Source organism: Empidonax traillii, unplaced genomic scaffold, assembly GCF_003031625.1.
Source record: "Empidonax traillii isolate 1590-97213 ecotype Southwest subspecies unplaced genomic scaffold, ASM303162v1 scaffold1123:size177737, whole genome shotgun sequence".
Lineage (NCBI taxonomy): Eukaryota > Metazoa > Chordata > Aves > Passeriformes > Tyrannidae > Empidonax > Empidonax traillii.
The window spans coordinates 112,524-138,363 of NW_020956316.1; the positions used below are offsets into that span (position 1 = coordinate 112,524).

Below are 25,840 nucleotides of genomic sequence, written 5' to 3' on the forward strand. Positions count from 1 at the left end.
TTCCAGGGATGGGGCAGCCACAGCTTCTCTGGGAATTCCATCCCAACCCCTCCCCACCCTCACAGGGAAGGATTTCTTCCCAATATCCCATCCAACCCTGCCTTCCTTCAGCTTAAGGCCATTCCCCCTTGTCCTGTCACTCCAGGCCCTTGTCCATCTCCTGTACATTGAGCTGATCAGCTCACAGATCTTTGGGAAGAAAAATGTGGAATATTTTGCATGTGACCCACTGATAGATCTTAAATTTCTTGCACATTTGATGCTTGGAATTAAAAACCAAGTATTTATGAACGTGCTTGACTTTTAGAACATCTTACTGAGCTGAGTGTTCACCAGCCCTCCAAAAAGTACATGGTAATTTATAAAGTTGAAAAGTATTAACTTCTTTTTCCCTAAATTTCCCTCCCAGCTGACTGGAATTGCAATTGGAGCTGCAGTGGCGCTGCTGTTCATTGCAGTTGTTGTGTTTGTTGTGTACAGAAGAGTGAGACAATCCAGTAAGTATTTGATAATTAAGTAAGTTTTAAAAGCAGTTTTCCCAGCTATTTTGAGTATTTTTGTAATAATCTGTGGTACTTGTTTGCTGTGAAGGGGTGGCTCTTGCAGGAAAACAGCATTAAAAGGATGAAGAGCTCTTGTTGATTCACTTACGGTGGACTGAACCCAGAATCCAAAACTGTCACGTTGTGGGATGCTGGAGGTTTTTATTTCTCCAGTGTGTGATTGGGATCAGCCTTAGCACCAGCTGTAAATTATGCAAATGATCTCAGCCCTGCTGTGATTTCACTGTTACAGTAATGAGAAATGGCTGAATTAGAGGTTTCCTTTGTGAGATTAAAATTGCCTAATCCTTGTCTCTGTTTTAGAGAGCCCTTTATCTCCCCTGGTGCTGAGGCAGAACCCCAAACCAGCTCCTCATTGCTCTGGCTTGGCTGGTCACACCTGGGTACTGAGGTGTCCTGAGCTGGTTTAAACTCCCAGTGCTGACCACGAGAGGTGCCAGCTGAGCAGGCAGGAGCCAGGGCAGCAAAACTGGCAGCCTGTGCTGGGGTGTTTTCCCTCAGCAGGTGGTTTCTGATGGGATGCTTCTCTGTTCCAGAACAACTGCAGCCCCACGTGCCCCAGTACAGGTTCCGCAAGAGGGACAAAGTGATGTTCTACGGGAGGAAGATCATGAGGAAGGTGAGAGAATCTGGCACAGGGGGAGGGAAGGGAGGTTGAAATTCACTCTGGAAGGTGTAGACTTTGCAATAAATACTTCAGGCCTTCAACCTGTAAAATTTTGCTGGGATTTCGTGGGTGTTTCAGAACCCCTGGAGCGCTTCCTGAGTTGCTGGTGGAGCAGCAGGAGCTTCTCCTTCTGGCCAAACTTTATCTCTTTCAAGAGTATTTGCAGCCAGTGAGGGTAGTAATAAACCAATGAATAGCTTAACTCCTATATGGAGCTGATGATTGTTTAAATATCCTGGAATCACAGAGTAGTTTGGGTTGGAAGGGTCCTTAAAGCTCATCCAGTCTCACCCCCTGCCATGGGCAGGGACACCTTCCACCAGCCCAGGTTGCTCCAAGCCCTGTCCAACCTGGCCTTGGACACTTCCACGGATGGGGCAGCCACAGCTTCTCTGGGAATTCCATCCCAACCCCTCCCCACCCTCACAGGGAAGGATTTCTTCCCAATATCCCATCTAAATCCACTGTCTTTCAGTTTAAAGCCATTCCCCCTTGTCCTGTCAATATCTTATATATATCTATATGAGATATATAGATATATATAAGATCTATATATATCTCACATATATATATATATGAGATATATGTATCTCTCATATAAGTATATAATATATATGTGTGTGTGGGCCTGCTGATAACCCCTGACTTTGGAAAGCTGCCTCTTCCTCAGGTGGTGCTTTTCAGAGCCCCAAATGTTTGCTGCTTATTTATAATCCTCTGTTCAGTGAAGGACAGTGGGTACAGGTGGCTGGAGGAGAACCAAGGCTGTTTAATTCTGTCTGGGGTACATTCTCCATGCCCTCTGTCCTGTAAAGTCAGAACTCCTGGGAAGCTGCCCGGCCAGGATGGGACTGGCCCCTTTTTTGGGGGCTGTACCATGACCTGCTGAGTCCAGGAGAGCCCTCACAGTGCCAGGTCACTGAAAAGCTGCATCTTTAGGAGAAGAAGGTCCAGGAAGGGAACGTTGGGTTGCCAGTCCCTGGGTGTTGGGGAGCATTTCCTCCTGTGACTGCCATGGCCTCCTGCCTTGTTCACTTGGTTGAGGTGAATTCGAACACCTGGATTTAATTAGATGCTGTGCTGGGTTTAATGTTCACTCTGGAGCTCTGTCTCACTGTGGAGGAGGCGGTTACTCCCTGAACCCTGCACTGCAGGTCAGCCTTTATGTGGAACTTGGCCACAAAAACCAGCAGTGGAGCGAAGTTGTGTGTGTGCAACTTCGTGGTTTTAATACTCCTCATAATGTTAAATGTGCAAACCCATAGTTTTAATGTTCTTTAACACAGCTGTTAATGTGTAAGTCACATAAGTAAAGAATGCTTAGAATCCCACATGGGAAAATAATTTCAGGTGGTTTTTTTTTGTTGTTTTGGGATTTTTTGTTTGTTTATTTGTTTGGTTTTTTTTGTTTTTTAGTTTTGGGATTTTAGACCTCGCTTTTTACTTTTGTTCCTGAATAAGGCAGAGAGTATTACACACTGACTGCTGTGGATTGTAATGTGGGGATTTTTGATAACTTATCAAGGTTTTACTTAAAAAAAAAAAACCACCTCCAAACTAATTAAAGATTTATTTTGTGACAGAGAAGTTTTACAGAGATTGAACTCTTAGAGAAACAAATGAAGAACTGGGAATGTTTTCGAAGTAACAAACGCATTTTTTTTTGGTGTAGCAGTTGTTGTGTTTCTCCAGAGGGTGGCACTTGGGAACTGGGAAAAGCAGGGAAAAGTCTTGGTTTGTCACCAGCCCAAACATGAACGTGGCCCTGGTTTGTCAGCACAGACTGACAGATGGAATCGTGGAACATCTTCTGTTGGAAGGGACCAACCAGGACCATCCAGTCCAGCTCCTGTCCCTGCACAGACACCCCAACAATCCCACCCTGTCCCTCAGAGCGTTGTCCAAACCCTCCTGGAGCTCTGGCAGCCTTGGGGCTGTGCCCACTGCCCTGGGGAGCCTGTTCAGTGCCAACCACCCTCTGGGGGAAGAACCTTTCCCTGAGATCCAGCCTGAGCCTGCCCTGACACAGCTCCAGCCATTCCCTGGGTGCTGTCCCTGGTCAGAGGGAGAAGAGATCAGTGCCTTCTTGTCTTGTTGAGTGTTCCTCAGTGAGAGCCACAGCTAAAGCGTTTTTCCCCCTACCATCCATTACCACTGTAGCAGTTGCTTAGTAAAATCAAAATATCCTTTACTTGCTTCATAGAGAGGAAGTGATCCTGAAGTAGATGTTGTTCCAACCCTCTGAGGTCTTACAGGAGTGTTTTATGCTGTTCATGTTCTGATGTGGCCTCAGGGCAGGCTCAGGTTGGATCTCAGGGAAAGGTTCTTCCCCCAGAGGGTGGTTGGCACTGAACAGGCTCCCCAGGGCAGTGGGCACAGCCCCAAGGCTGCCAGAGCTGCAGGAGGGTTTGGATGATCCTCTGGGGCACAGGGGGTGACCCTTGGGGATGGGCCTGTGCAGGGCTGAGGGTTGAACTCGATGATCCTTGTGTGGGTCCCTTCCAGCTCAGCATATTCTGTGGTTCTGAATGGCTGCTGGATGGGTTGGAACCTCTGCAGAGCTGGAACTTTTGGGTTGGTTTTTCTGGTTTGTTCTGGGGTTTAGTAACTGTTTTTGTTTTCCTTCTCCCCTGCCAGGTTACAACTCTCCCCAACTCCCTGGTTGGGAACACGGTGCCTCGCCAGAGGATGCGCAAACGGGCAAAGGTTTTATCTCTGGCCAAAAGGTACTGGGGCTTTTGGGAAGGGGAAAAATTATGCCGTGGAGGATGGCTTTGGAGTTTTTATTTGTGGCCCAGTCCTTAGCAGGGCACTTTTCCATAGCTCCTGGCTTTTCCCAGTCCTGTCAGCTGAGGATCAGCTGGGCAGTTTGGTGAACTGGAGGGGTTGGTGCAGCACTGGCTGGTTTGGTTGAAGAAAGGCAGGAGGGTGAAAGGTTTAGCTAATTGATGATGTGTGACTTGGGATGGTGAGTGGTTAGTATTCCCCATATACTTATCCAGTATTTACTATATAATTAAGACAAATGAGGGGATGTCCTGGCTCCCTGACTCGTGTTTTCCTTGGCAGGATTCTACGTATTAAGAAGGAATGTCCAACTCTGCAGAGGAAAGAACCTCCTCCCTCTTTGCTAGAGGCAGATCTGACTGAATTTGATGTGAAGAATTCCCATTTGCCATCAGAAGTCCTGTACATGCTTAAAAATGTCAGGTAATGCTAAATGGGAAGAGGAGTTTGGAGTTTGGATGTGAGTATTTGGCAGGTTGTATCAAGTCTCAGCCTTTATGGCTGCAGGGTCAGAATCTTGAAGGAGTTGACTAAAATTCATCTGAGCACGAGGACACGATAAAGGACTTTGAATTTTCTAGAAATGTTAAGAAAATAATGGAGTTTGTTTTAAAAATAAAAAATGAGGGGCGGGGGAAGGGATGTAGATTAGTAACCTTAATTTGGGGATGGTGATAATGAAGGTGTTCTAATGTGAACAAATGTAGTGCATTTTAAAACTCTTTAGGCTCCATTAGACAATTTTTTGCTACAGGAAAGCATCATAGTTGGTAAATGTTAATTGGATACCATATTGACAGCTCTCTAAGCTGCAGAATCTTTTACTTCTCTGGTTGAAAAGGTTGCAAATCAAATCAGAGTCAAGTTAATCCCCAGGGCTCTTGGGCAGATTAAGCAGAAGGGTTGGTCTTTGTGCCCCTTCAGCAAGAGGTTAAATTTGCTGACACAGCTGAGAGTTTCAGATTGTCCAGTCTGTGACTTTGGTTTTGTTTGTGGATGTTCATTTTTCCTCCCAGATATGATATAATTCAATCCTGAAGGTCATACATTCTCCAATAAAAGTGCTATTTAAGGCATCTAAACTCGCTGCTGTGGAATTATGATCTCCTGTGACTAATTGATGTTGCGGTGGAATTTGATGGATTAATCCTGATAAATGTGAGCTGATGGAGCTCTGTAACAGAGTGATCAGCTTTAAGATCTGTGTTTCTGTCTGCCTGGTAGTGACTGGCTATTTTCAGTACTGGAGGAGTCCAGGTGCACGTTACCTGCAGGAGATGGAATATTCCAAATTAAAAGTACTTGCAGATGACAGGAATTTTCCCCTGTGTTTTCAGTATTTCTCCCATGTCCTGGTTCCACAAACAGGGCAGCTGCACTAAAAGGGAGAGTTCCAGGGGGTAACTTCTCTCCTGCAGTGTGTGAGTCCTGCAGGGTTTTCCATTCCTTCTCCTTCTGAAGCCGTGCTGGTGTTTGCTGGAGGAAGGCTGGCTGCTCTTCCTGCTGAGCCTGCTGGTATTCCTTGGAGTTCTCCTCCAAAGGAACCCCAATATTTACAGCCTCAGTGTTTTACAGTGCTCTTGCACCTCTGTTTTGGGGAGCTCTGCTCCTTCTTCCCCTCGGCAGCCACTCGGGGCTTCCTCTTCTATTCGTGCGCTGCTAATTTAGGAAGGATTTTCCAAGGGCACTGGTGACTTTTTGGGTTTCCCCTCTGCATTTTCTTTGCTTGCAGGGTCCTTGGGCACTTTGAGAAGCCTCTGTTCCTGGAGCTGTGCAAGCACATGTTCTTTGTGCAGCTGCACGAGGGCGAGTACATCTTCCGTCCCGGGCAGCCGGACAACAGCATCTACGTCGTGCAGGATGGCAAGCTGGAAGTTTGCATCCAAGAAAGTGTAAGAATCAACTGCTCTGCAGTTTTGGAGATAAATCTGTTGGCATAGCCCATAGGCTGGCGTGAATCATTAAGCATTGATTAGACTTAGGCCTGTGAATCCCGGTGATTTGGAAGGGATCGCTCCCGGCTCTTGGGGGCCGTGGTGTTTATAAATATAAGTAGAAAGATCAAGGTTTGTAGCTCTGGTCCCTCGGGTCTCAGATGAGAGGGAAAGGCACAGTGCTGCTGGGGCATTTGGAAATATCCTCCCACATGAGTTGCATAGTCACTGAGGGAGGACAGGGCTTGGAAACATTCACTTTTGGGATGGTTGTTATAGAAAGTGGGTGGGCAGAGAGAGCAGGAGAGACCAAGCTCACTTCAGAATGTTCTGATGGGGGTTACTGGGTTTTACCTGAGAGATGGAAGAGTCAGATTCACTTTTGGGTAGACAGGGAAAAGAAATGATGGTTTGTTTCATGGATGAGTCTTAAAATGTTGAGTGCCAGCCCTTGTGATCCTTTCTGCCAAGTTTGATTTTTAGTGTTTTTCTTCTTCCTGGCTGAACACTGAGTTTAGCTTTAGGTTGTGAACAGGTTTCCAGTGGTTGAAAATGCAGGGGACTCGTGTTTGGAAATTATACCAGATTTGATGATTTCTGTATATTTTTACATTTTTCTGTTCTTGACATGAACCCCCTTGATAAAGGAGGCTCGTTCTGCCTCAGAGTGAGGGAAGCTCTTGTTCTGTTGGTGGTTACAGAGCAAAGACAAGCAGGTCCAACTCTCCCCAGACAAAACTGGCTTTTAGTTTCTTTAAATTTATCCCCTTTTAGAATGGTGGTTTGAAAGCCTGTGGTTGGAATTACCACCTTTCCACCAGAGCAGAGACAAAACAAGCACCCGAGTCCCAACGGGGAACCTGGAATGGGAGCTGCCCAGACTATGTGGGAAGGATGGGAGCTTTCAGAAACGCTCCCAGTTTGCCAAAATGCAGTTGTGAGCCTGCAGTAATGGTGTGTCTGTGCCTGCAGGATGGAACAGAAGTGGTGGTGAAGGAGGTGCTGGCAGGAGACAGTGTCCACAGCCTTCTCAGCATCCTCGATGTCATCACGGTGAGTTCTGGAAGCTGCAGGGTTCCTGCAGTGATGCTGCATGTCAGAGCCTGGCAGGGGGAGCAGGAGTTGAATATTCCTGGGAAGGACTCAGAATGCAAAGTGTTTTTTTGATTAACTCTTCTCCTCCTCCCAGGCCTTCCCGGGTGTGACGTGAGCTCTGGGTGTGTAAGGTGGCAGTGGATCTCTGGCTGTTCCTGCTCAGCAGTAGGATTTGGATTATTCCTTTATGTCTGGAAGTCTGAGACAGGGTTTGATTTGCTCAAGGGCACAACTCAAGTCAGGAGCAGGACCAGGTTGGGCCCAGAATTCCAGGCTTTTCCACTGTTTCACAGAATCCCAGAATATGCTGAGTTGGAAGGGACACACAAGGACCATCCAGTCCAACCCTCAACCCTGCACAGACCCATCCCCAAGAGTCACACCCGGTGCCTGAGAGTTTGATTTCTTACTTACTGAATAATTTTTATTTAATCTAATGGAAATAAATCTGACAGGTGCCATTACTGTGATTGTACTGTGAAAGCAGTTGGTGGGTTGATTTATTTTCCACCGTCGGTGGTGCTGGTGACCAGCTGAGGGTTGTGCTCTTTGGCAGGGGACAGGATGAGCTGAATGTTTGGGGGGGGGGTGGTCATATTTGATGTGCAGATTGGTGAATTTTGTTTCAGTTGGAATCACACTGAGGGTTTTTTTGAAATCATCCCAGCACAGATCTTTAGGAATACCTGAATGGAAGGTGTTGAATTCACCATCTTTGATAATACTCAAACACTGAATGTGCTTTCTGTTGAAGGATTTCAGTAGTTGAGAGGATGAGGATAATCTAATCAGTATTAAGGTTTGGCCTTGTATCATATTTCTGTTGTGCTTGGCTGTCTCTGTTCATCAGAAGGTGCCATTAAGTAGTTTAAGGATTCTCTAAAGTGTTCTTTGCCACTTTTAAGTGCAAACATGCATCTATGTATCTGTATTTATAGTTCCCATAAAACCTATCGGCAGGGATACAATTTTTTAAGCTTGGTCACACTGTCTTCTGTAGAAAGTAATGGCATGTGAATAATTTGGACTGTACAAGTCCAGTTCTTGCTGTCAAATTCATATGAATCTATTTCTGAATTCATGTTAGTACCTCTTTCCTTGTTACTTCTGCCACTAAATTTTCTTAATGACAATATTCTAAAGAGCAGGACCATCATATAGGAACATTAATACTAGTCATCTTCTTGCTTTATAAAGGAATATAGGAAAAGAAATCCTTCTTGTATAACAGTGTTTTGTGGCTTTTTTTTAAAGAGTGTTGCCATTCATTTTGTGTTGTGTTGGGATCTTTTTTGGTTTTTAATTCTCATTCTATGATTTTTTTTTCTCTTTCTCATTAGTTATACCACTGGTAAATAAAAAAAATAAAAATGATTGAAAGTGTGTTGAACAGAATTAGCAGCATGGAGGAGAACATGGAATGAAAAAACCTTGCAGTTTTGTTTTTTTTTTTTTTTTGCTAAACTTGTTCTCATTTAATTTTACAACTCTTTTGTTCCTCATTTCCCAGCTTTGTGGGAAATAAAGCTGCCTGGTTTATTTCTGTTTTTCCTCTTCCTTATGTCCCTTGCTGACTTTGGGTATGGGAGAAGGATGAAAATGGGCAAGGAGTGAGGAAGTTGTCATTCCAAATCAATGCATTAGAACTTCTGCAGATATCAGAACCTTGTCACCCACCTCAAGGCTCTGACATGAAGAAAGGATGTATTCAGAGAGCATTTCGGTTGTCCTATCTAAATTTGTGATTCTTTTGATTGGTTTTGTAGCAGGTGATGTCAGGCTGGGCCCTCACTTAGCTGAGAGGTTTGTGAGAAAGCTGAGGTTGCTGCAAGAGCTCTTGTTGTTGGACCTAAAAGAAAGGTCACCCAAGAGGCACTTTTCTAGTTCAGTCTTTCAGTTTTTAAATTGAAAAGTCCTTTTAGATCTACTAAATGCAAAGGTACCAGCTGTGACTTTAGACTTCACTCATTCTGAGAACAGATCAATGCTGATTTCTCCAAACTGGAAGGAGAAGCTGGAGGCTTTTGAATCCAAGCAGGTGCAGGCCCTTTCCTGGTATTCTGGAACAATTCTGAGGTGCAGTTAATCTGACTCTGAGCTGATACTGCCCCAAATGTTCAAGAAGTCTCTGAGCTAAACCTTGTTGACGTCCATGAGGTGTTTTCAGCAGCTGAGAGCTCGTGTGTGCAGCCAGAGCTTTTCCCTGGACAGGGAATGTTCATCCAGGGTTAAATGGGACCAGCTTGTGGTGCTGATTTCTGGAGCTTTGGGGCTGACTCTTCTTTTGTCCTCCTTGTGGAGCTGGTGTTTGGAAAACTGGGAGCAGGAATGAAACAGAAGAGGCTGTGAGGATTATTGATCAACTGGCAGTGACTGAGGCAGGGGAAATGACATCCAGGATTAAAAAAAGCTGAAAAAACCCAGTTGGATAAAGGTGAGCCTGCAGGGCTCAGGTCTGTTTAAGTGGCACTGGACAAGATAGATGAGGTTATAAAGAAGAGATTGATTGCTGCAAGAGCTTTGGGTGCAGCAGTGTTGGTGCAGTGAGGAGGGTGTCAGGTTGGAGGGGAGCAAGACAAATCCCAGGCCATGGAAAGAGGGAGAATATGCCAGATTTTTGGGTACAGAAAGGAGGAGTTACCACTGCAGGTGGCAGAATGTAAAGCACCTGTATCTCTTGTAGCACATTTCTTAACCAAATTCGTTTGGATTTGGCCATTAGCTGTCATTTGGATTTGGCTGCTGCCTGTAGGTGACATCTCACAGTTCTTGGAACAAGTAAATAGTTACCTGCCCTGAGAACAAAAAGTTCTCTTGAAAAAAACCCGTTTCACTCCTGATTATAACTTAACTGTTCCTGTCATCTCAGTGTGGGATTGCAGAGTAGTATAATTTAAACCTGGTATTCTCCCTGTGCTGCTGATTATTTTGCATCTGAGAGAAGTGACAATTACAGAACATTTCCTCCTCGAGCTCCTCTCACAGCTTTTAGCATGTTCCAAATCCATTAGTTGTGGTGTTGGCCCTTTCAGAGCAGAGCTGCTCTCATGCAGGGATATGAAAAAGGCAAAATTATATGCTGAAAACCTGGAGGAATGGGCTGTTCTTTGGAGGAAAAGGCTGCTGAATCATTATCCATTATTATCCCAGAACTGGTTTTCCGACACTCTCAGAACTGGCCTCTCCTCTCACAAGCACAAGAAAAACCCAAACACTTTACTGGGCAGACTGGAGACCACGTTACTGCATAAACAGGGCTTATTTGGCTCTGGGGAATAACTGTTATGGAAGACTATTAAACTTGGTGTTTATTCTAGTCCAGCAATAAAAGATTTACCAGATTTCCTTGCTTTTCACTCTATATTTGATGTAGAGATTGGTGGGAAATACAATTGGTGGCAAATTCAGTGATCTATGCACTTAAAACCAGACTATATACATTTTCTATTGCATTTAAGTATAAGAATTCCAAATTAATTCTTTATCTGAAGGCAGACTTTAAACTGGCTTGTAAAAGAGGATTGTTGCCTTTATTTTTGTTAATTTTGGTAATTTCTTTACCTAATTAAAGGAAACTTGAGAAAACTGAGGACACTGGCAACTTTGCCCTGTAGGTCAAAGAGATGTTTAAAATTTCCAATCCCTCAGGAACTTGAGAAATCAAAGCTATTAATACCATGCCCAGATTGTATAAAAAGGTCAGCCGAAGTTTGTGTAATTAAGAAATTGGTTCCAATTAATTTAATTTAATTTTAGAACCTACTTCATGGTGCCTTGCAGACCAGCAGACAGAGCTGCAGCTTTATTTTCCAGAGAGATTGTCGTGGTGCAGAAAGTCTCTTGTTTGGCTTTGCTGGGATCTTCAGGCAGGAATTCCTTCCCAGTTATTGTGTGGAGTTGTCTGGTGCTCTGGAAGACTTGGGAGTTGTTCCCTTTATAATCAGCATTTAATGTCTGTGTGTTTAGTGCTTGGGAAAATTTCCTTGCTGCTGTTCAGGAGGGGAAAGCTGTGAGGTGGCTGTTAAAGCAGAAACTCCATTTCTTCCTTCTCTGTGCTGTGAAAGGGCTCATTTTATCTTAGAAATATTGGATATTTGATGTATTAATTAATTAATGAGTTATAGATGTTATTTCCAGCATTACATTTTAGAAGGGGTGTTGTCTGGAGTTTTTTGTCCAAGTGTTTGGCTTGGCAATAGATTTCTATTTAAAATCTCTTGTGATTCAAGGGGATAAATCCTAAACCAGAGGCTTGCCTTCCAGGGTAAAAAAAAAAAAAATCTCTGTATTCTGCCCACTTGCAGTTTTATTTTTCATTGGTTTGTTAATTCTCAATCTGTTCTTTGAGCAAGATGTTCTAGACCCACTTTGTCTTAAGTAAAGAGAAGCTGTTTGGCTTTGTCACACGGAATATGTCACATATATATATATGAAGATATATATATGTGTCTTGAAACACAAGAAGTCTGCCTGGTTTTCCTCTCAGTCCATTATGTGTGTAATTACTGTACAGTTTTGTTGTATTTTGCACTGATTGTGTGAGTCTGGGGTTGTTTTTGCAGCAAATATAGCTTGGCTGTCAGTACAGATAATAAAATCAACAAAGCCTCTGTTCTCTTCGGCTGGAATTTGAAATGCTTCTGAAGAGCCTGGCTCTGTCTGTAGTGACTGTGACAGAGCTGGCAGACCCTTAACCTGAGCCACCTTCCTGTAGCTCTTATTTCTCTGCCTCTGCCTCTGTTTAATTCTGATGGAGCTGCAGGTGTGAGTTGGCTCTCGTTACTCCACCTGTGGGTCATGGAGCACAAGCTGAAGCCCTTCTGTGGTCAGATCATGTCTGCCAAACATGCAGAGCAGCAAAGCAGGAATTTGGGAAGGTTTGGGGTTGGAGAATTGGGGGGTTAATCTTGTGTCTCTGGAACTTTCCATCAGGGCCACCCTGCTCCGTACAAAACAGTCTCGGCCCGAGCAGCCACTCCATCCACCATTCTGAGACTTCCAGCAAGTGCCTTCCAGGATGTGTTCCAAAAATACCCTGAAACTCTGGTGAGAGTGGTGCAGGTAGGTACAAGTGAGGGGGAAGGGGGAATCGCTCTTATTCTGAAGTTACAAGGAAGACATTCAGAGGTTCAGCAGCTTCATCGTCCTTTGGCAGGCAGGGAACTGCTCAGTGCAGCTTCTTCTCAAGATTTGGAATATATCCTGCTATTCCCCTGGTTGTTAAAGCCCTAGACTTAATAATTCCAGCATTATCACATACAGGAAGAAATAATTTATGTGTATATATATCTCCATTAATTGAGTTTCTGCCTGTGGTAGCCTCTTTAATCAGCCTGACCTGCACTGTCAGGTCCTTGGGGGGAAGGTGCTGGCGTGGGCTCTGCATCTTAGTGAGCACCAGCAGTGCTTTAGAATGGCTTAGAATCATGAACAGGCAGTCACATGTTCTGAAATAGAACTGTTGGACCCTAAGAAGCTGTTTGGTGAGGGGTGATGCTTTGGAAAATTCACAAAACTCAGATGGATGTGTGAATTTTCCACTTCAGAAGTGTCTGGCAGCACCCGAGGAAAGAGCTGTGCTTTGGGTTAGCTTAAAGTTCACCTTCCCCTGCTTTGCAGGAGCTCAGTGTGTTCCCAGGTGAGCACTGAAGTTTGGCTTGTCCCTCCTGCAGGTGGGAGGTGGTGCAAGGATCAGGAATTAGGGATTCCAGTTTGCCTTGTCCCTCAGGTGTAACAGCCAAAGTGTGCAGTGTCTGATGAGTCACTCTGGGCTGTCCTTTTGTTTTACTATCACTGCTAAATCTTTTTGTCCTTGCAAAGTGTTCTGGTATCTGGGTGATTTATGAGTGACACCTGAACCTCCTGGTTGAGGAGAGCAGATCATTAACACCAACTTAATTTGCTCTGGGAGAGCTGGTGCAAAAGTGGGAATGGCTTAGGAGTGGGAATTGTCTGGCAGGGCAGAGGAAGGTCGGGTGGCACTGCTGTTCTGGGTTAGGTTTGAGTGCTTGTGGAGCAGCAGCTCAGGTTCTGGACGGGGAAAGATGGATTAATTTCTTTAATGAGAGGGGAAAATTGGAAGCAAAACCTTTTATTTCAAAGGACCTCTATTATTGGTGTTTACAGAAAGCAAAAAGCATTTGGTGTTTGGGAGTGAGGCTTTGGATTCTTATGCCATCAAATGATTGTGAAGTCATTGTAAATCACTTGACTCTGTCTCAGTTTATCAACTGCTAAAAAGGAATTTCAGCTTAGGGTACAGCCTGTGTTTTATAAAGTGCTTTCAGGTACTGTGATTGTATCTAAATGCCAGAACAAGTGTGGGAGAATGCTAAATCCCTTCCTGGTGCTTCTGGTTTGCAGATCATCATGGTGAGGCTGCAGAGGGTGACATTCCTGGCGCTGCACAACTACCTGGGTCTGACCACCGAGCTCTTCAGCTGTGTGAGTCTGGGGGGGGGCTGTCCCTCAGCTCTGACAGGGCACAGGGAGGTTCTCCTTCTTCCAGAAGGTCGTAAAGCAAATGCTACCTATTAAATTCCTAATGGCAGGGCTTGAGGAGTGAGGTACTTGTACAACCAGCCCATAAAAACCCAGCCCACGCCTGGGGAATTGTTGGGGAAGCTTCCACGTCCAAAGTGCATCGCTCCTGAGTGATGGATGTGCTCTGCTCTGTGCTCCAGCACTGCTGACGTTTGTTAATGGCTCCTGGTCACCTCCACCTCGAGCAGTGTGGAAAATGCTGTCCCTGTGGTGGCAGAGGGTCAGGCTCTGCCCGAACAAGGTGCATTTCTTTGGAAAGGAGGCCGTGCAGCAGTGGGGGAAGATGCTGGGAAATTCTCCTAACTTCAGCAAAACAGTGTTTGATCCCTGTAGCCATGATTAGTGCTTGGTCCTGTACCAGGTAGTGCTCAGTGCCTATAGCAGTGATTAACATGTACCAGCAGATGCCTTAGTTCTGAGAACAAAGACCGTGTGTTTTTTAGCAAAGACAGTGAGAAAAGTACAATGTGATTTGACTACATAGTTGAGATACTTTCAAGAAGAGATTCTTTAGGATATCTGGGACCACAGAAGGAAAGTTTGGGGAATGGAGTGTTCCCCAAGCGACAGAGACCCTCAAAACGCCCCTACTCATATCCAGAGATGTTCACAGTAGTTAGCATATGTGTATGTGTTCTGGAGATGTCATGGATGTGTAGTGATTATGTATTCATTTCACATCTATAATCTGGTCTGTTTGGTTGCTGGGTGTGCATTTGAGGAGAGATCCCCCATGCACCCAGTGCTGTAAATAATGTCTGATATAATTTAAAATAATGGCTTTTTAACCCAACAAACTGGTTGGAGAGATTATTTCCCCTTTTTTTCTGAAAAGGCCAGGGAATACCTAAACAAAGTGGCCAGTTTTGAGTGCCCAGACCCTGATGGGATGGATGAGGGAGCTGGTGGATCCCATGACAAGTCACCCCTGGTGGTCTTTGATTGATCACCACAAGTGGGAGCAGTCCCTGGGGGTCAGAGCATGCTGCAGGCCTGTGGGACAGGAGTGAGTGTGTGGTTTACCTTTCCTTCTCCCCTTGCTCCCTGCAGCAGAGCCAGGCCATCCCACTGGTGTCTGTGACCAGTGTCACAGCTGGAGGAAGCACCAGCAAAGCGGGGAAAAGACCAGTGCCCAGTGCACTGGAGGAGGATCGTGGGGAGAAGTTTGAAAGATCTGGGGAAGGACTGGAAATGGGTAATGTTACTGGAAACCTGGAGTAGCTTTTGTGACCTTCTTTAATTGCTGTGCTAATCACACAATCCCAGAATGGTTTGGGTTGGGAGGGACCTTAAAGCCCATCCCTTCCCACCTCCTGCCATGGGCAGGGACACCTTGCACTGGCTCAGGTTGCTCCAACCCCAAATCCAACCTGATCTTGGACACTTCCAGGGATCCAGGGGCAGCCACAGCTTCTCTGGGCAACCTGTGCCAGGGCCTCCCCACCCTCACAGGGAGGAATTCCTTCCCAATATCCCATTTAACCCTGCCCTCCTTCAGCTTAAAGCCATTCCCACTTGTCCTGTTGATTTGATCGACCATTGATATCACTGCTGTTGATCAGAGGATTTTTATTTTATTCATTAGGAACTGCCTTAGATGAGTTTCAGTTTTGAAGCCTTTGGATGACCCTTAGCTCCAAAGGGAAATTAGTACTGTCTTGTTAATTATATTGAGGGATGAGGGGGAGGAGGAAAAAAGGGACTCCTAATTTTGAATGCATAGGAGGAGCTGGGAAAATTGTGCACTCTAGATACCAGCAGAAGAATTGCTGGATATGTGTCTTATCAGGCTAAAATGTCAGCACTGAAGGTAAACCCAGGAAAATAGAGTTGAATTTTGCCTCTGCACCTGGAAAAAAAACACCCCTAATTAAATCAAAACCGGGAAACAGGTTTAAACAATGTTTAACATTAATGTTTCAAAACTTTTAACACAGTGGGTAGTGAGAGGTTCTTTCTGGCAGTGAAACTTATTTTATTTGAGGTTACCTTGCTTTTACATTTGTGTAATTTTTGTCTCTAAATTCCAGATATGTTGAAGGTTTCTGGTGCAGAAAACTCAGAGCATATTTTCAGGAGAAGCCTTTCATCACCTCCCTATGCAGGGTCTGCAGAGGCTTCTAGTAAGTAGTGCTTGGCAAAATTGTGGGAAATGTATAATTTATCTAATCATATGGGGGGAAACCACATGATCTCTGGAGTGCTGGGGTAGATAATCTTCCTGTTTATGGTAGATAATCATCTTGCAGACCTGTTTATGGTAGATAATCCTTTTGCAGTAGTGCTGCTTCCTAACTCATTTTTCAGAAATTTATTTAGTAAGTAACAAGTGGACTATTATCCAAGAGAGCATTCCCTTGCTGTCATTATTAACAATGGGGAACATGCAGTAATTTGGCTACCAAGGCCTGCAAATGAAGAGCTTTATTAATTGGTATAACTGAAACAAAGTGAGTTATGATGATGTGCCATCATCTTTCATACAAAAGATGACACACGGTTCTTGCTTGGCTGATTGTCCCAAAAAGCACATTACACATGGCTTTGCTGCTTTTAGGGGAATGTTTTTGGTTGTTTTTTTTTTTTTTTTTTTGAGTGGATAATAAAGGTGATTGATCACTGGAGGCTGGGAGGAGACATTTATGAGGCAGAGCTGGTTTGATGCTGCAGTATCGGTATTTAGGGCAATTTTAGTCATCTCCACTGTGTAGGCATCTTCCTCTGGGCCAGGTGTTTAGGACAGCTTTGTGTTCCAAGGTGTGGAAACTGGACTTGTGGCAATCCCAGAGGGAGGGCATCAATCTGTGTTAGCTGAGTGCCAGACTGACCCTTGGGAGGGAGTTGGGAGGTCATGCTTAGATACTGTTAACAGAGAATCCATAAAAGGTTTCATCAGGGCAATAAAGGTGCCCTGGGTACTTTGGAAGATACTTTTGTTGCTCACCTTGGCTATTAAATAGCTTAGAAGATAAGAACATTTTGTGAGGGTTAAAGAGTATGGAGACAAGGAGAAAGGAGGGGCACAGGCTGGGGGAGCAAACAGTGCCGAGAGCTCTGCCCAGGGCAGGGTTTGTGTCAATTGTTGCTGTCCCATTAGGCTGGGGATGTGCAGGGAGGAGAGGAACGAGGAGTGCCTTAATTTTTAGCACTGGAGGCCTGATTTGTTTCCTCTTCAGTTCCTGCTGGGCAAGTGTACACGATCCCACTTAGATTTTTCCACAGCTTCCATGTTACTGTCCAGAGGGATGGATGTGATGGAGAAGTAAAATTTTTGGCTACTGGTCAGTACCTCATCTTTTTGAACCAGGGGAAAAAAAAATCCCCTGACTTGAAAGGGGGCATGGCTTGATTTTCCTGCGTGTGAGGTTGTTTTGCACTGTGCAATAAATAACATACCAGCAGAGTTGATTCAGTGGTGAATTAGGTAATGCCCTGAACACAGGGCAGTTCAGTGAGCTCTGCCTGTGCAGCCCTGTGACATTTGTAAGGGACAGTCCTTGCATGTTCTTCGGAGCTGGATCCCTGCAATGGTCTCTGTTAATATGTCCATTTGTCCTTCCTTTCTCCTTTTGGGTGTCACAAGAGTTGTGTCAATGTACACTGACCTTAGCAGAGAGAGAAAATTAATTTTTACTGACAGAAGGAGCATATCTAATCGGGTAATTATGATTTGCCTCAGTTAGCAGAGCTGATTTCTGCTCCCTGCACTGAGGGTACTGTTTAGTTTGCACAGAAAGTGTCGTGATGTCTGTAATGAAAAGATCAAGATCTTGCTTCAGATTCTGTTCCATTGCCTTACAGTGTGTTCAGGCTCCATGGAATATTGATTATGTTTATTACTGATTCAGAGAGGAGAGAACAGTCTGTATTAGAATAATGCAGGTGCTGTTATCTCAGCATCTCCTTGATCTACTTGGCTCATTAGAATTAACAAAAAACTGCTAAAAATTCCTTTTGGGGAAAACACTTTTGCCTCCGTTGCTCCTGGGGTTGGGGTCTAATTTGTTCTCCTGGTTTTTGTGCAGTCTCTAACTGGAAGCATGGCAGTTGTGTAGATGAGGGGATAGGATCCTGCCAACTCAGGCTGCTCTGCTTTTCAAGTGTGCTAACCCTTTGTGGAGAAAGATGGAATTAATTCATGTGAAGCACCTGCTGGACAGAGGGAATTAGAAGAAGGAAGCAAATCAGCAAGGCCGTTTCTGTGATAAATTCACCCATTTGCTGTTCCTGGAAGTGTGTCTTCCAGCTTTTATTTTAAGGTTAAATAGCAGCTGTCTTTTATTGGTTTGTTTGTTGTTTTTTGTTTCTCAAGAGTTGAGAGAAGCTGCTTTTCCCCTCCAATTCCCAAAGCCCTGTGGGAATGTGGGCCCACCCGCCGCAGGCAGGGCAGGTAGTGCAGTGATGAGTGCTTGGCAGGGAAGAGGCTCTGGAATGCTGCCAGCTGCCATTGTTTTTGCAGTGACTTCCATCCCAGCAGTGTGTGGGATAGCAGCAGGCACATGTTCCTCACACAGGATCACATTCCACTCCTGTTTCCCACTGCCTTCTGTTCCTTTGACTCAACAGTCGCAGCTGAAGCTCGTTCTGCCGGATCCTTTCCCACTCCCGTTTGAGCAGCAAGACAGTTTAATTAATCACTGTGTGGGCAGCTCATCCCTACGACTGAGATGAAGATTCTGCTTTGAATAGAAGTCTAGTAGACATAAGCTTTCATTCTTAGAATGCCTCGTTCTCCCCTCCCTGAGTTTTTAATGTGCAGAGGATGCTCTCCGTGCCCACGTGCCCATTATTGGATTATTTGGGTTTTACATGAGAGGTGTGTGTTTAGATTGGAAAGGCACTTGGTGTGTTGGGGCTCAGGAATTGCTGATGCTGGCATTTGGGGGTCAGGGTGATTGACAGGGAGGCAGATCAGCCCATAGGGAGCTGCTAGTTCTGCAATCCCAGCTTTTTTGTTTATAGCTGATTTAGGGTGTTTAATGCCACAGTGAAATGAAATTCAGTTAATAAAACCAACAGCTTTTTGGCTGGTTTGTTTGTTTGTTTGTTTTTCTGATTTTATGGTTTATAAGTTCTGCTGATAACAATCTTTGGGTCACCTTGTTTGGTTCCTTGTTTGGAGGCTGATCATCGAAGGATGTTGTTACGACCCCAGTGGCACACGTGGATTTCCTACATGCAAAGATTGGTTCACATTTGTACATCACAGAATTGTTAAGGCTGCAAAAAACCTCTCCAAGCTCACCAAGCCCAACCATTAACCCAGCACCACCACCGTGTTCACCACTCACCCATGTCCTCAAGTGCCATTTCCACACGGTTTTTGATCACTCCCAGAGACTGAGGCTCCACCACTGCCCTGGGCAGCTGTACCAGTGCTTTACAACCTTTCCCTGGAAAGATTTTTCTTGATATCTAATCTAAACTTCCCCTGGCACAACTTGAGGCAGTTTCCTCAAGATGGCATGGGAAAGAGTACTCAGAGGTAGATCTGAATATTTGGGACAGTGAGATTCTCCCCTTGTCTCAGCTGGGGGGGAGGCAGGAGTCAAACCCCTACAGAAATAAAAGATTTGTGGTTTTAAAATGAAATTTATGGGCAGCTCTTCATGGAGGGGTGATATTTTCACGTGATCATGTATCACAGGGTTGTAAATAAAAGCCAGCTCCATGTTTACAAAAACCAAGTTCCCAAAGCTCTGGGCAACACTCGAGTGCGTGTGTGCAGAGAGAGGGAGATTGGGAAGGAAAATTAAAAATTTGAGCCCTCTCAGAATTCATTGGGTAACAAAAATTACCAGTCAGGAAAGACAGTTGGTTTTCCTAAAGGCCCAGCCTACTGCTGAGCAGCAATTTGTATTTATAAAAGCAAAAGTATAAGAACAATGACAGAAGGGAAAAGGCATAAGGGAGAAAATAGTCTTATTTTGGAAATATATTGAGTATGGAAATATGATGGAAATTATTATAGGCTTATTTGCTGATGGAAATTGCAATTTCTGAATGACTCTTAAACTCATCTGTAAATCCTCAGACTGATGTGGGGGAATCCTGCTCTAAGTATTTAATTAAATAGGAAGAGTTTCCTCATTATGTTTGGATTATTGATTAGCTCAGAGAAGTTCCTGGAAGGTGGATGAGACAGCCAAGGAGCTAATGTAATTAAGCTGTATTAAATTGAGAAATAAGGAATACAGGTTGTGGTGACTTCAAATTCATGAATCAAGTAAATTCCCTGTTAAGGAATTTCTTATGGAACTCTCAGCACCACAGTTTGGACAAGTTGTAGAAAGGAGAAATGCTTTGTATGTAGAGACCTTAAGAAGTTGCTGATCATAATGTTCTTCCCTATGAAAGTTCTTGCAATTTATTGGGTACAGAAAAATTTCTTTTCTTTGGTGGATAAAAGGTTAATGAGAATCACTTCCTGAAAACAACAAGGAAATTCTGTTTGGTGGATTTGCCTCCATGAAAATTATCAGATGTGAATGGCTCTCTTTGGTCTACCCCAAAATGATGATTGTACTCTGTAAAATAATGGGTTTGGGAGTTTTGGGACAAGATCTACGAGTGAGTTCAGATGACAAGATACAAAGTTCCCATCCAATCTTCCAGGTCAAAGGGAATCAATGAGAATATAAAGATGCCTCTTGCTAAAGTTGCTCCACTCTGTGTGTTTTCTGCTGTTTCTGAGGAACTGTAATAAAGGAGGTGCTTAATCCAAGATTTTCACGTTGTTTTCAGATAATTCCAGCAGTGCCAAGTCTGACATGGACATGGCCTACGAGAGGGCCCGTGTTCACCTGGTGCCAGAGGACGCTGCCGGCAGCCCCGGGACGGCCAAGGTGGGTCTGGCTGATCCTCTGGGAGTCCAGCCTGTCCCTTGCCTTGTACATCATTATTCTTGGAGTCATTCCAGTGTTCTCTTCCTTTGAAACGTTGCCCTTGTACCTCTGCAGGGGTTGGGATGTTTGGTCTTCCAGAGTCAGACTGGTTTGGGTTGGAAGGGACCTTAAAGCTCATCTGGTTCCACCCCCTGCCATGAGCAGGGACACCTTCCACTAGCCCAAATCCAACCTGGCCTTGAATGTTTTTTTATATTATTATTATTATTTTTTAACTTACAGTTGTTTCAGTAGATTTTGGTGCTATTTTTTGTGATTGGCGCTTTGCAGCAAGGAACTAAAAACTCATATCAGCCTGTGAACTTCCTAGGGGTTTCCAGTTGCTGTTTATCAATCTGTTTTTCTTTTTTGAGGTCTGATTTTTATGAATGCTGACCTGGAAGTCAAGAGCACAAAAATGCTCTTGAATTATGAAGCTGCAGACTAAACATTGAAGTGAAACTGTTGCTCGTTGTGACCTTGACAGACGTTTTTCCTTCTCCTCCATCTTTGTGTTGGTGAAGTTTTAGTTCCATCAAGCTGCCCCATTTCTTAAAAGTCTCTTACTCTTCCCTTTCACAAGCTGTGATGAGTAACTTTGTTTGGCTCGAGCGTCAGAAGAAAACACAGGGATAATGAAGTTAGCAAGCTGTTGCTTTTTTGGAAACCTAGATTTCTTTTATACAGACCACCAGTTGTGGTGGGCAGAGAACACGTGATGTGGCCCATTTTGGCTGGGTGAGTGCTGGTTGTGACATTTAAATGATCCTTGTTGTGTGTTTCTGCTCTTTGCAGTCCATCCTGAAGAAGACTGTGACGGTGACAGAGACTCCTTCAGCAGTTTTCCACTACAGTGCTGTGCAGGACTCCTGTAACACCAAACACATTGATGCCATGGTTGAAGCAGCAAAGAAGGACCTCTCAACCCTGATGAAGCTCGATGTAAGTCATTGCCGGGAGAACTGGCTTTGTTTTCGCTTTTCATCTCACTCTGCCCGGAACTAAAAAGTAAATTGTCTCCCCAGGACTGTAGAGGAGCCAAATGTTTTATTCAATAGTTGCTGAAGTTATTAGAAGGGCTGAAGTAAATTTGAATTATTCTGCCACTTGAGCAGACCACGCTGGAATGCAGTGCATGAATCTTCTCTCACTGTGTGCAGATTTAGCCCTGTGAGCAGCAAATGTGCAATTTCTGCCACCTTCTAATTCTGTGCTCTCACATACAGTGTGTGAACAAGTTATGTAAAGGCATTCAGGTGATTACTGAATCCATTAATGCTCTTGGCTCAGCATCCAAGTGCTTGTTTGGGTTTTGGAGTGGAGTCTCTGTGCTTGGCAGTGGCACTGGGAGCATTTCCCAGCTGGGTCCTGTGCCTGGTGACCTCCCAGTCCCCCCCGAGCTCAGCCCCTGCTGAGCCCCTTCATGTTGGAAGAAGGGATGAAAGCGATTGTTTCCATCATTCCTGTGATTCCAGCTGCATTCCATTATGGAGCTGTAGCTGTTCATGCAGCTAATCAGACAATTTGGGAAAACTGTGCATGTGTCTCAGTCCGTCACAGCCATCCCTGGTTTGTCCCAGCCTGTCCTGCAGTAACTCTGCTGGTGCTGCCAGGGGCTGGGCACAGCTGCTGCACCCCCTCCTCTGCTTCCAGACCTGTCACCAAACTGCACTTGGTAGAACTCTAGAAGATTTTACTTTTGGATTTTGACATTCCCTCCCCATTTCCAAATGATTCCCGTTGTGATTTCCAAATCCCTGTCAGGGTCTCTCAGCTCCCAGCTGGGAGGCTCGAGGCTCCCCATCATCACTGATCTAAGGTCTGGCTGCAGGAGACTCACCTGTCTTATGGTAATTTTCAGGCATTTATATCCTCATGAAAGGCTACAGACTTATCTTAGAAGAAATTCTTGTTACAGATGGAGAGAACTAGGACTAGGTACCTTCATCTGTTCTGCTCAGCTTCCTGTTCTTGATAGAACTATCAGATAATGAGCAGAAATCCTGAGATCATTGAAGTGATTACAGCACTTTTTTTTTTTTTTTTTAAAGGTCTAGAATAAATTTCTCAGTAATTAACAAGCAGCAGTTTAGAGATGAAGTTAATTGCAACAGTATCCTTGAAATGCAGCACCTAATAGGCAGTGTTTGTAAGGTGAAGATCTAAATAACAATCAAACAAGGTAGGATTTTCAAACTTTGGGATTATAGCAACTTTAGTTTTTCTCAAGCAAACTGGAATCTGATGGGATGTAGCCAAATACCAGGGATCTCATTGAAAACTTAATTTTTTTCCCAGACAGGATAGTAAAAGTTCTTTTACAGGCAGTGGAAGAGAAGTCTTGCTGTGTGCAAAATATTTGTGTTCAACACTGCTTACATAAAAGATGAAAATGAATTCTGTAAGCTGGCCTGGTAAAAAATGAGATCTTTTATTTCTCAGCTGGCTGGAAGCATTTTAAATTGTCATTTTGCAGAGCAGCCAACCAGAGTGAATCAAATAAAGATGTTTTGGTGACAGATGGTGGTAGGTTTGGGGGTATTTTGGTTGTTGGGTTATTTTCATGATACTTTGAGAGAGGAGGGGATAAATGACTGTTGGAGAGAGGCATGGTTGTTTCAAATGGCCTTTAGGTATCTGACTTCAGAATTAAAATTTTGGTTTTTTTTTCCTTTTGTTTTAAATAACTTTAATTCCTTAGATTTGTCATGAATGGTTTTCAACCTCACACAATTTTTACATGGTTTCAGCTTTGTCTGCAGTTCTGATATGACACTAAGCAGTGTTGCAGGGCATGTCTTCTGTGTGAGCTATAGGGGAATTTCCTTTGCCAAAGGAGTTATTTGTCCCAGTTAATTACTGGGTTTGCTTATTGTTTATAAGTGGTTTGTATTTTCTCTTTTGCATCATAAGCCCTCCTGGTTTGTTATCCAAAAATAACACTTGTTATATTTGTTACTGTAATTTATACTGTTACCTGATTTGTGAAGTTTCCTGCTGCAACCATTTGTTACAGTAATGCAAAGAAAGGCACTTGCTGGGAAATGGAGTTTGTTGTGGTAATGACTCGTTTTCCTCAAAGCTGGTGGCTGGAGGAGGCTGGAGGGGACCAGTGCAGAGTAACTTCCAGCAGTGCTGAATTTGGGCTTGCTGGGCTCACCCATTCAAGAGAGAAGGGACTGGACAGGATGGATCTTGTTTGTCAGCTCTTTTATTGCTTAATGGGGTGGTAATAGCAGAGAAAAGGAGGATATCAAGGTCTGCTTGGAGGTCAGTGAGGCTCTTCTCGTGCCTGAGGCAGAATCAAATATTGCTAAGTCATTTCTGGCAGGTTTTTGGCTCAGCTGTACTTAAAGATCTCCAGTGATAAGGCTTCACAGCTCATTGTGCAATCTATTCCAACACTTAAGTAGTCTTAGACACGAAGAAAAATCTTTGCAATAATTTTTGTTAGACCCAATGCAGCCCCAAAATCCTGTTGGTAAGTAGAACTCACGAGGGAGCTTTTATTCTCTTACTGAGGGGTGCTTTCAGAGTTACAACTTTGTCTTTAAGGATAGGTAATACTGTACAACCATAAATACATAAACAGAGGAAAAAAAATTATAGAAATTAGTTGAGTTGCCGTTGCTGAACTGAAATATTTTGACAGGTGCTTGTCAGGTTCTCTGCATTGGGTACGTTCCCATGAAACAGATGGGCTTCAATAAAACTATCTTTTGATGAAAATATGTTCTTTTATCAGCAGTAGGTGTGAAGAATAATTGTGATTATTTCACTTGCTCTGTTTTCTTTCAACCCAAAAATTCAAAGCTGGCAGAACAATTACGAGTGTGGAGTGTTTACATCTCTGCTCCGCTGGTTTCCTGCTGCAATGAGGTTAATGACTGTGGGCAGGTTCTGCTCTGCTCTTGTGCTGAGTTGGTTCTTCCTGTGAGTGCAGCTCTTTCTGCCTCTGTGGCCAAGCCCTGTGCACAGGTAAATACGCTGAGAGAGCCAGGACTGCCCTGTCAGGCTTCAGCAGAACACAAGAATCCAGAACTGAGCCTTGTTTTCTGCCCCAGCCCGTGTGGGTGGTGATGGTAAAATGCTGAACTTCTGAAGGTTTATAAGAAGGCTGGAGAGGGACTTTGGATAAGGTCATGGAGTGATAGGACAAAGGGGGAATGGCCTTAAACTGAAGGAGGGCAGGGTTAGATATTTGGAAGAAATCATTATAAGCATGGTGATGCCCTGGCACAGGTTGCCCAGAGAAGCTGTGGCTGCCCCTGGATCCCTGGAAGTGTCCAAGGCCAGGTTGGATTTGGGGTTGGAGCAGCCTGAGCTGTCCCTGCCCATGGCAGAGGGGTGGAACCAGATGAGCTTTAAGGTCCCTCCCAACCCAAACCAACCTGGGATTCTGATAAAGAAATTCACTTTTCCCCAAACCTGGGTGAACTGGGAATTGCTTATGCACTCAGGTGCCACTTGTGGTGGTGACTGGCTTTGGAGCTGGAAGGGAATCTGTGGATCCAGTGCTGTGCTCAACCAGCTCAGCTCCTTACCATTCCAAGGGGATGGGATTGAGTCCAAACTGAGGGTGGCCTTTAGAATAACTCTCTCTCCCATGTGCTCTTCAGTTGGGAGGGAAATTCCAGCTCTTTTGTGCAACCCATGTGTGCCTGAACCCAGGAATTCATGACCTTGAGGAAGCTTTTGTTCCACGGTGTGTGTGAAAATCTGCTCCACACATACAGCACAGCTGAGCTGTGTGTTCAGGGAAGGGCTGGGATAAAGGAAGTGTTGCATCTTCTTGTCCAGTTCCTCCATGATTTACAAAGTCTCCTCTAGTTTCACCTTCTTTTGGAAGTAACTTCATATTTTGTGATTTTCATGCCAGTTGATACAGGTCTCTTCATCATAGATCATCAAAAGAGTCTGAGGGAAAAACTGAGAAATGGAAAATCCTTAAGAATCCAAGTTTGATCAACTGAAATGGACCAAACCTTTCTCTTCTGGAAGAAATATCTCTTGGGTAGAGGAATACAAAAATAAGTGCCATATTTTAAAGAGAGTCAAACGCTTATAACACTGTCTTTAGTAACTTCAGTAGTTATTCTTATTTGCTTCGTTTGGATGCTTCCTCACATTCTTGGATCTTCACCTGTGCACAGAGCAGTAAATTGTGCCTCCCACCCCCCTCTTTCTCCAGAATCCCGCGCTGCTGAACGGCAAAGTGACGCTGCATCAGGTCACTGCTGGCACCGTGCTGTCGAGGCAGGGGGACCAGGTGAGTCAGCACCACCTGAACCTCCATCTGCCTGGGTTTCTGCCCCCCTCTGTGAGGTATTTATACACTTTGGTGGTGATAAATTAAAAATTCTCACC

At 44.3% G+C, this 25,840-nt stretch overlaps 1 protein-coding gene across 1 annotated transcript in view; it reads left to right on the forward strand.

Moving 5' to 3' along the window:
* PNPLA7 (patatin like phospholipase domain containing 7) overlaps nucleotides 1-25,840 on the forward strand; it is a gene marked incomplete at its 3' end in the record, with an annotated part of 67,249 nt that overhangs the window by 3,874 nt on the left and 37,535 nt on the right. Inside the window, exons 4-16 of the mRNA XM_027905105.1 lie at nucleotides 410-497; nucleotides 1,100-1,182; nucleotides 3,868-3,956; nucleotides 4,300-4,440; nucleotides 5,750-5,909; nucleotides 6,924-7,004; nucleotides 11,979-12,107; nucleotides 13,410-13,490; nucleotides 14,640-14,784; nucleotides 15,620-15,712; nucleotides 20,334-20,434; nucleotides 21,269-21,415; nucleotides 25,665-25,742. Of these exons, the coding sequence (XP_027760906.1) occupies nucleotides 410-497; nucleotides 1,100-1,182; nucleotides 3,868-3,956; nucleotides 4,300-4,440; nucleotides 5,750-5,909; nucleotides 6,924-7,004; nucleotides 11,979-12,107; nucleotides 13,410-13,490; nucleotides 14,640-14,784; nucleotides 15,620-15,712; nucleotides 20,334-20,434; nucleotides 21,269-21,415; nucleotides 25,665-25,742 (1,416 nt within the window). The remainder of the gene's footprint in view (nucleotides 1-409; nucleotides 498-1,099; nucleotides 1,183-3,867; nucleotides 3,957-4,299; nucleotides 4,441-5,749; nucleotides 5,910-6,923; nucleotides 7,005-11,978; nucleotides 12,108-13,409; nucleotides 13,491-14,639; nucleotides 14,785-15,619; nucleotides 15,713-20,333; nucleotides 20,435-21,268; nucleotides 21,416-25,664; nucleotides 25,743-25,840) is intronic.